Raw genomic sequence first — 11049 nt, forward strand, 5'->3', positions numbered from 1 at the left:
GTAATATTACTTAATCTAATATTACTGTACAGATGATGTAACAACCTAGACAGAAAGAAGAGACTTATATTTATATAGCGCCTTTCACAATCTCAGGATGCCCCCAAAGCACTTCACGGTTAACGAGGTAGCCATTGCTGGAAATACAGGCTAACACAGCAGTAAATTTGTGCACAGCAAGGTCCCACATCTGTTTTTGAAATGTTGAGGGATAAATGCTGGACTCCAGGAGAACTCCTCTGCTCTTATTCGAATAATGGCATGAGATTTTTTACATCCACCCGTGAGGAGAGATGGGATCTTTGTTTAGCATCTCATTCGAAAGAAGACAACTCTGAAAGTGCTGTACTCCCTTAGTTATGCACTGAAGTGTCAGTCTAAATTAGATGCCCTAGTTTCTGGAGTGCGGCTTGAAATCATGACTTTCTGACTCAGAGGTTGTCACATCATTTGTATAGAAATATTAAAGTACATTAATGAATATGAAGGACCCAGAACTCAGTGACTGATCCAAAGCTGCCACTTTATTGTATGGTTATCATTATTTTCACTACTACAAATATGTTAATCATCTGCAGTGAAAATAAATTTACTGAAATCAATATTTATACTTAATGAATAGGAGCTTTCCAGTTTAATTTTAATTCATAAAGTAATAATCCACATTATAAAACATAATATTATAAAACATATATAAATATAGTATTGGAGAAGGTGCAAATAAAATTTGGAAATATGATACCAGACCCACAGGTTATACCTATCAGAAAACATTGAAAAGGCTGGGGCTTTTTTCTCTGGAAAAGAGAAGGCTGAGGAGAGACCTGATAGAGGTCTTTAACATTAGGAAAGGCTTTAATACTGTAGATGTAGAGAAAATATTTCCTCTTGCGGAGGGACTAAAACTAGGAGCCATAAATATAAGATAGTCACTAAAATATCCAATAGGGAATTCAGGGGAAACTTCTCTACCCAGAAAGTGCCAATAATATGGAATTCGCTATCACAAGAAGTAGTTGAAGCGACTAGCAGACATACATTTAAGGGAAAGTTAGATAAACACAGGAGGGAGAAAGGAAAAGAAGAATATGATGAAATAGAGTGGAAGGATGCTTGTGTGGAGCATAAACACCGGCACAGACATGTTGGGCCGAATGGCCTGTTTCTGTGCTATACGTTCTATGTAATTCTATGTAACAATTATACTGACATACTTTCAGAGCACTCCTTTTTATTAATTAAGCTATCAAGTTATTACTTGAATTTTGTTGGTTTTCAATGAGGTTTCAAATGTCTTTGCTTTTCTATGTATGAATATCATTCCGCCAATACAGAAAGAAGTAACAGCCATAATATCTCTCCTGCATGGATAACTGGTAGATTAACACAATAAAACAGAATTCAAATTTCAATGAGTTCTGAATTCAGAAATTTGAATTCAAATTTCTATAATGTATTTATATACTTTTTTTTATTCACCTCAAATGTGATTTCTGTTAGCAGGTCAATAATTATCAACAACAATATCATTTGGGGGCTGAGAACAGAGAACAATGCAAGAACTAAAAACAGTGAGGAGCTCTTGTGGTCCACCAAAAGGTCCAAACTGAAGAAGTTAGAAGTTTATTTCAGTATCTACAGTGGTCATTCTTCATCTCATTCACTGTTTTAGGTGACAGCCTGTTCCATAGGTTAACAGATAAATGTGAAGAAGCTGGGGCTGATTTTACTCCCTCCCTCGTTCAACTTTAAAATTAGGAAAGGTTTTAATACTGTTGATGTAGAGAAAATGTTTCCTTTTACAGGGAAGACTAAAACTAGGGGCCATAAATATAAGATAGTCACTAAAAAATCCAATAGGGAATTCAGGAGAAACTTCTTTACCCAGGGAGTGGCAATATTATGGAATTTGCTACTTTTGAGTCCAAGTTGGTTGAGTGCACCTAAAGTTCTCTCAACTCAAAGGGACCCAAACCCACCCATGTTTGCTGGTTCAGCTCATTACAATGGCACCGACACTCCCCAGCACAGGGAGAGGCTGGCACTAAAGTGGGGATGGAACCTGTAGCATGCCAGGCAAGCAGGAAGGCCGAATTGTTGTGGATGCCACTGTATTTGGGCCTCGGCCAAATGGAGAAATAAAATAGTGAGGCATGAGGTGCAGTGGCATCAATCCCACCTCATTAACCACGCTTCTGCCTATCCCAGAGAGCAGCGCTCTGCATCACCTCATAGGGAAACCCTCACAAGTGCATGTTAAACACAAAGAGGGCAGAGATCTGTCATCATGAGTCGCTGACACTTCTCCCCGCACCCCCCCCCCCCCCCAGGGTGCAAAGCAGAGAAAAATCATCCACATTATTCCTCAGGTTCTGATCAGTTGCGAATTACTTAGCTAATTATAACTTCTGGTTCTCCTAGTCTGCTTTCATACAAGCCACTTCTTCATCTCGAGTTTGCCAACTCTCTTCATTATAGCAAAAACATGCATTTTTTTTTTCACCAATGAGAATTGGCTGAGTTCCAATATTCTCTGCTCACAGCTCCTTATCAACTTAGATAGGTCGATTTATTGAATTTACCTAAAACTAGATATATTTGGGGGTATAAAACAGAGTGTACACCCTTGTGGTTACTGGAATCACAGAAAGACTTCAAATAATTCAACAGGGGGTGGGGGTGGGGCACATCAAGGACAAAGGGGTTAAACTGACAGTATAAAATAACTAGACTATAAAATATTCAAAAAGGAATATTTATCATTGAGCACTGCTCTCTGAGAACATTTGCAGGCAGCCTACAAGATATCCACGCTGTTACTGCGGAAGCTTTGCTCTGGATATCTGACTTAGATATTGTCATTCGATTTGCTTGGCTGCTACCATACGAAAGAAGACCATTGAAAAACATTTTATTTTCTAAATCACTGAAACAAAAAGATTGAGAGACATAGCTTGACAAGGGGATAGGAACCCAGGAGAGGGCTCTGAGCTAGTTAGAGTGGATGAGAGCTCAGATGAACTGAACCCCAAGAAAGAATGCAAAAGGCAGGAGGCAACAGAGCAGAGTAGCACTGGGGTAAGTGTAAATCACAAGGTGATAGGAAGGGACAATATGTATGAATATAAAGGGGCTGCAGGAGGGGTCAAAACTAAAAATCATGGTTTAAAAACTAGTATTTAAAAACTCTACCTAAACGCACGCAGCATTCGAAATAAAGTAAATGAGTTGACGGCACAAATCATTACAAATGGGTATGATTTAGTGGCCATTATAGAAACATGGTTGCAGGGTGGCCAAGACTGGGAATTAAACATACAGGGGTATCTGACAATTCAGAAAGATAGACAAGAAGGGAAAGGAGGTGGGGTAGCTCTGTTAATAAAGGATGATATCAGGGCAGTTGTGAGAGATGATATTGGCTCTAATGAACAAAATGTTGAATCATTGTGGGTGGAGATTAGAGATAGTAAGGGGGAAAAGTCACTGGTGGGCGTAGTTTATAGGCCCCCAAAAAATAACTTCACGGTGGGGCGGGCAATAATCAAGGGAATAATGGAGGCATGTGAAAAAGGAATGGCAGTAATCATGGGGGATTTTAGCCTACATATCGATTGGTCAAATCAAATCGCATGGGGTAACCTTGAGGAGGAATTCATAGAATGCATACGGGATTGTTTCTTAGAACAGTATGTTACAGAACCTACAAGGGTGCAAGCTTTCTTAGATCTGATCCTGTGTAAAGAGACAGGAATAATAAACGATCTCCTAGTAAAAGATCCTCTTGGAATGAGTGATCACAGTATGGTTGAATTTGTAATACAGATTGAGGATGAGGAAGTAGTGTCTCAAACGAGCGTACTATGCTTAAACAAAGGGGACTACAGTGGGATGAGGGCAGAGTTGGCTAAAGTCGACTGGGAACACAGACTAAACGGTGGCACAATTGAGGAACAGTGGAGGACTTTTAAGGAGCTCTTTCATAGTGCTCAACAAAAATATATTCCTGTGAAAAAGAAGGGCGGTAAGAGAAGGGATAACCAGCCGTGGATAACCAAGGAAATAAAGGAGAGTATCAAATTAAAAACCAATGCGTAAGAGGTGGCCAAGGTTTGTGGGAAACTAGAAGATTGGGAAAATTTTAAACGACAGCAAAGAATGACTAAGAAAGCAATAAAGAAGGGGAAGATAGATTACGAATGTAAACTTGCGCAAAACATAAAAACAGATAGTAAAAGCTTTTACTGATATATAAAATGGAAAAGAGTGACTAAAGTAAATGTTGGTCCCTTAGAAGATGAGAAGGGGGATTTAATAATGGGAAATGTGGAAACGGCTGAGACCTTAAACAATTATTTTGCTTCGGTCTTCACAGTAGAAGACATAAAAACCATGCCAAAAATTGCTGGTCATGGGAATGTGGGACGGGAGGACCTTGAGACAATCACTATCACTAGGGAGGTAGTGCTGGACAGGCTAATGGGACTCAAGGTAGACAAGTCCCCTGGTCCTGATGAAATGCATCCCAGGGTATTAAAAGAGATGGCGGAAGTTATAACAGATGCATTCGTTATAATCTACCAAAATTCTCTGGACTCTGGGGAGATGCCATTGGATTGGAAAGCAGCTAATGTAACGCCACTTTTTAAAAAGGGGGGGCAGACAAAAGGCAGGTAACTATAGGCCGGTTAGTTTAACATCTGGAGTGGGGAAAATGCTTGAAGCTATCATTAAGGAAGAAATAGCGGGACATCTAGATAGGAGTAGTGCAATCAAGCAGACGCAACACGGATTCATGAAGGGGAAATCATGTTTAACTAATTTACTGGAATTCTTTGAGGATATAACAAGCATGGTGGATAGAGGTGTACTGATGGATGTGGTGTATTTAGATTTCCAAAAGGCATTCGATAAGGTGCCACACAAAAGTTACTGCAGAAGATAAAGGTACGCGGAGTCAGAGGAAATGTATTAACATGGATAGAGAATTGGCTGGCTAACAGAAAGCAGAGAGTCGGGATAAATGGGTACTTTTCGGGTTGGAAATCGGTGGTTAGTGGTGTGTCACAGGGATCGGTGCTGGGACCACAACTGTTTACAATATACATAGATGACCTGGAAGAGGGGACAGAGTGTAGTGTAACAAAAGTTGCAGATGACATAAAGATTAGTGGGAAAGCGGGTTGTATAGAGGACACAGAGAGGCTGCAAGGAGATTTGGACAGGTTAAGCAAATGGGCTAAGGTTTGGCAGATGGAATACAATGTCGGAAAGTGTGAGGTCATCCACCTTGGGAAAAAACACAGTAAAAGGGTATATTATTTGAATGGGGAGAAATTACAACATGCTGCAGTGCAGAGGGACCTGGGGGTCCTTGTGCATGAAACCCAAAAAGTTAGTTTGCAGGTGCAGCAGGTAATCAGGAAGGCAAATGGAATGTTGGCCTTCATTGCGAGAGGGATGGAGTAGAAAAGCAGGGAGGTCCTGCTGCAACTGTACACGGTATTGGTAAGGCCGCACCTGGAGTACTGCGTGCAGTTTTGGTCACCTTCCTTAAGGAAGGATATACTAGCTTTGGAAGGGGTACAGAGACGATTCACTAGGCTGATTCCGGAGATGAGGGGGTTACCTTATGATGATAGATTGAGTAGACTGAGTCTTTACTCGTTGGAGTTCAGAAGGATGAGGGGTGATCTTATAGAAACATTTAAAATAATGAAGGGGATAGACAGGATAGAGGCAGAGAGGTTGTTACCACTGGTCGGGGAGACTAGAACTAAGGGGCACAGCCTCAAAATACGGGGGAGCCAATTTAAAACCGAGTTGAGATGGAATTTCTTCTCCCAGAGGGTTGTGAATCTGTGGAATTCTCTGCCCAAGGAAGCAGTTGAGGCTAGCTCATTGAATATATTCAAATCACAGATAGATAGATAGATTTTTAACCAATAAGGGAATTAAGGGTTATGGGGAGCGAGCGGGTAAGTGGAGCTGAGTCCACGGCCAGATCAGCCATGATCTTGTTGGGTGGCGGAGCAGGCTCGAGGGGCTAGATGGCCTACTCCTGTTCCTAATTCTTATGTTCTTATGTTCTTATGTTCTTAATAATGTTGGGGAAGTCCAGAACCAGGGGTCACAGTCTAAGGATAAGGGGTAAGCCATTTAGGACCGAGATTGAGGAGAAACTTCTTCACCCAGAGAGTGGTGAACCTGTGGAATTCTCTACCACAGAAAGTTGTTGAGGCCAATTCACTAAATATATTCAAAAAGGAGTTAGAAGTAGTCCTTACTACTAGGGGGAATGAAGGGGTATGGCGAGAAAGCAGGAATGGGGTACTGAAGTTGCATGTTCAGCCATGAACTCATTGAATGGTGGTGCAGGCTCGAAGGGCCGAATGGCCTACTCCTGCACCTATTTTCTATGTTTCTATGTTTCTATAGCAGGATAGGATGGAGTGGAAAAAGCAAAGTGTCAAACACAGCATATTGGACTAACAGTGATGCTCTACTGGGATGCTTCCAGTTTATGTTTTCAAACTATAAATAATTCACCACGTGAATAGTCCCAGCATGAGTGCCAGTGATGTTTTGATTATGGCCAGTATCATTTTATATTTTTAAATAAAAGGTATGTCTATTGAACTTTCGGTTGTTTCAGGCATATGACAAGTCAGCAGCTTGTGTTTTCATTCACTTTTGTTTCGATTCTATTTCACCAACATGTAACTAACACATGACATCCTCTCACACTGTACAGCATTGTTTTTATTCCCACTAATGCGAGTTCAAATAATTGAACTACGCAATGGGGGCGGGGGAGGATTATTTTCAATGCAAAGTATTTAACCTCTCGTATCTCCCACAAATCTCCGTACCCGGGAGATTAACTTTATAGTGGAAGGCTGCTAGAAGACCAAAATTAGCAAATACGCTCAAATGACATCACCCTACAGATCTTGCCAACATAATGTGCGCGCAGAACAGCAGGGAGCGCGGCATATTTCTTCTATCTGGGTGTCATTCAAAAACAGACATTAGTCATGTGGGTATTATTAAAAACAAAATCTGAGTCCAAATTGAGCGCTATATCAGCGCATTCCTCCTGCAGAACACGCCTTATGACGAGATTCGCCGGCAATGTCAGCTAAGTGTATCAATTGTTACAAAATGTTCACCACCATGGGACTGTAAGCAACATTTCACAACAAGATTAATCCTCGTGTGTAGAACTTAATTAATGCACAGAAGCTGTGGGAAACATCAGCGAATAAGCAGACACTGCGAATAATTTATATTACATGCTACTTTTGACTTTAATTGTTATGGAGGCAGTACAGAATATCTCACCAACAATGCGAGTTACCGCAATGTGTTTTCTCTGAAGTGTGAACCAATCGCAACAGGGAAAAGTGAAATTCACTTGCAACAAACCACCATTAGTACAACGTTCTGTTTGCTCTGGTGGTTACAAGTAATTAGCAAAAGTGCAAAATCTTGAAGCAGTATATTTAAGGGAATGGCTTTATTTCCTATTCTATTATTTGTTCAACTCCCACCCCACTCATTAGAAACCCATTACTTTCTGGATTGAATTAACTATTCTACAACTGCCTGCATTGCTTTAACTAATAAATGAAAATGAGGATTCACCTTTGCTTTTTAGATATGAATAATAGATCGATTTCAGCATACCGAAAAAGGCATCCCACCTGTGTCTCAATTGCATTTACATTGCCGTGGTGACTGGAAGATGAGTGATTGTAAGAGCATGCGAGGCACAGGGTACGAGTTTATGCGTGAGACATTGTCTGGGATGATAACCCAGTACATTTACAAGGCATACATTAGATTCGCCCAACTGGGCATCCAATTTAGTATTTTACAGTCAGAAATTGTGACTTCACCTCAGCCAATAAGAACACACTCGGTAAATGATGCATGAAGTCTTATCCAAGAATGTGCTGGGCATACTCCCACTCGTGAACAACTGAAGCAATGCCACAATTTGTGATACATAGAGTATCAGAAGCGCCTGTGCTTTTGACAGTGGCCTATCTCTTTCGAGAAACACTTTTCCATTTTTGAAAATATAAGCAACTGTGCACAAATAAAAACAGAATATGCTAGATGCGATTAAAATATGCAAACCATGACAAAACATTGGAATAATCCACTATCGAATAAATGGAAATGCCCGCCAAATCCTGGTTAACTACTGTTCAATGCATCTCAATAATCGCTTTTTGTTGACAGCACTGGCCTGGAAACATCATCAAATATCAGATTGATAGCACAAAAGTTCCTATGAATGAATATAATCTGTATAAGCACCCAAAACGATACATTGTCAAAAAAAAAGAGACAACAGGGAGGAAAATGAAGACTGCAACTTAACCTCTCTGGTCAGTTATGTTCACAGCTCATGAAGCTGTCTGAACCCCTATTGAGAAAGCAACCTTGTAAAGCACTTCCTGTGAGCCCATGTGTTTGAATCAACTGGCATATAACTTTCTGTAACACTGAGTAATAAATGTAAATAAGGAATTTCCCAAACGTTCCCCTAGTATTGCAGAGGTTATAGTTAGCAACATGTGTTAATTTGAAGAAATACCAAAAAGGAAGGGGAAAAAACACTTCTTGCTACAAAAGGGCTATGGAATGGCAACATATCCAACCGATCAATCTGACTTTAGACAACATTTTAATTGTAACACATTTCCGTTGAAACATAAACTAACAATGCTATGCTCAAGCAACTGGAATGAAAAAGAACGAATTTTGACAGCTTCTGGTTATGTATCACCGAGTGCAGATAAAATACGGAAGTGAATCTGGTTTCCCCCACAGGTGGAAATAAGGAGAATAAGCACAATATTGCAAAAAAAAATTAAAATAGCAAGAACCGTATTATCGACGTTTTTAAGACTGAGAAATCGTCTGCATCTCAAACACATAAAAGCTGTTATCTTAATTTTTATAAATGGGTTTGGCAGCTGCGAAAATAAAGCCGGAGATAAATAAAAATGCATGAAAAAAATTGACGTATTTGTACATGATTGAACAAATAATTAGTATTACAGCAATACCTGGGCGTTCTATTCCGATCTACACAGCTATGTTTTAATAATGATTAAATTATCTCGACATTTCACGTATCTGCTACCAGAACGACAAAGATAGATACACAAAATAGGACGGGAGGGGACAAAATGCATTTTACTGATGTGTCCCCTTTGAATGGGGATCACGACAGTACCTGGATTCCCCCCAAAAAATCTCTAACCAGGCAGGTGATGCCTCTAATTCTCATTCCACAATTTTATAAAGGTCACATATTGAATTTATTTTCCATTTAAAAATAAACTATTGCATTTCTGAAACGCCTCTGCCTTACCCAGCTGAAGATGCGGAGAATGGTTTGGGGTTGTTTGAGGAAAGAGATGGGGTCAACAGCAGAGCCAGCCTTGCCTGCTCCGTACGCACCTCCTTCCATCTTGAGCCTTTCTCTCTCTCTCTCTCTGTCTCTGTCTCTCTCTGTCTGTCTCTCGCTCGGCGTCCGGCTCGCGACTGATACAGGGGAGCGCGCCCCCGGCTCGCCACTACATTCCCGGGGGCGCGCCCGCTCGCACACGCGCAGAGCGCGCCCCCGCGAGGCGTCTCCCTGCAAGGCCAAAACGAAAGTTGCCCAGGGCTGGGCTGTCAGCACTGGGGGAAAGGTTAGGGGAAGAAAGAATGAGATAATTTAGTGTTTGTTTTTTGTTTTAGATGAGTGCCAAAACGAGTGAGCTTTGGCAAGCTTGCTGTGGCTGGCAGTGAGTGAATGAGTGTCAAAGCTTCCAGACTTGGTGAATTGGCTTGACTAAAGATATCGAGGTTAAAATGAGACAGAACAAGCAGGCTTATGACAATTTTAAGGTTCATAATGCAAGCTAGTATCAGTAACGGATTGTGGTAAAAACCCATGTGGTTCACTAATGTCCTTTAGGGAAGGAAACCTGCCGTCCTTACCCGGTCTGGCCTATATGTGACTCCAGACCCACAGCAATGTGGTTGACTCTTAACTGCCCTCTGAAATAGCCCAGCGAGCCACTCAGTTGTACCAAACCGTTGCGACTAAGTCACTGTGGGACATCCCCTGTGTTAGTAACTTCACCACAAGGTTCAAGTAGGCGGCTCACCACCACCTTATAAGGGAAGGACAATAAATGCTTTGCATACGACGCCCACATCCTGTATACAAATAATTTTTAAAAAGTAGAGAACCAAGCTGTAAAGGGAAAGTACAGAGAAGATCTAAAAAAGGCATTAAGAGGGGCAAAGAGAAGATATAAGAATAGATTAGCAGCCAACATAAAAGGGAACCCTAAAGTCTTTTATAAACACGTGAACATAAGAACATAAGAACATAAGAATTAGGAACAGGAGTAGGCCATCTAGCCCCTCGAGCCTGCTCCGCCATTCAATAAGATCATGGCTGATCTGGTTGTGGACTCAGCTCCACTTACCCGCCCTCTCCCCGTAACCCTTAATTCCCTTAATGGTTAAAAATCTATCTATCTTTGACTTGAATACATTCAATGAGCCAGCCTCAACTGCTTCCTTGGGCAGAGAATTCCACAGATTCACAACCCTCTGGGAGAAGAAATTCTTTCTCAACTCGGTTTTAAATTGGCTCCTCCGTATTTTGAGGCTGTGCCCCCTAGTTCTAGTCTCCCCTACCAATGGAAACAACCTCTCTGCCTCTATCTTGTCTATCCCTTTCATGATTTTAAATGTTTCTATAAGATCACCCCTCATCCTTCTGAACTCCAAGGAGTAAAGACCCAGTCTACTCAACCTATCATCATAAGGTAACCCCCTCATTTCCGGAATCAGCCTAGTGAATCGTCTCTGTACCCCTTCCAAAGCTAGTATATCCTTCCTTAAGTAAGGTGACCAAAACTGCACGCAGTACTCCAGGTGCGGCCTTACTAATACCTTATACAGTTGCAGCAACACCTCCCTGCTTTTGTACTCCATCCCTCTCGCAATGAAGGCCAACATTCCATTTGC

At 41.1% G+C, this 11049-nt stretch overlaps 1 protein-coding gene across 3 annotated transcripts in view; it reads right to left on the reverse strand.

Moving 5' to 3' along the window:
* syngr3a (synaptogyrin 3a) overlaps positions 1 to 9559 on the reverse strand; it is an 89994-nt gene extending 80435 nt beyond the window's left edge. For all 3 annotated transcript variants that reach the window (XM_070901225.1, XM_070901223.1, XM_070901222.1), the window contains exon 1: positions 9392 to 9559. In XM_070901225.1, the coding sequence (XP_070757326.1) occupies positions 9392 to 9490 (99 nt within the window). In that variant the 5' untranslated portion in view covers positions 9491 to 9559. The remainder of the gene's footprint in view (positions 1 to 9391) is intronic.
* Between the last annotated feature and the right edge of the window lie 1490 nt (positions 9560 to 11049).

Source organism: Pristiophorus japonicus, chromosome 15, assembly GCF_044704955.1.
Source record: "Pristiophorus japonicus isolate sPriJap1 chromosome 15, sPriJap1.hap1, whole genome shotgun sequence".
Taxonomy (NCBI): Eukaryota; Metazoa; Chordata; class Chondrichthyes; family Pristiophoridae; genus Pristiophorus; species Pristiophorus japonicus.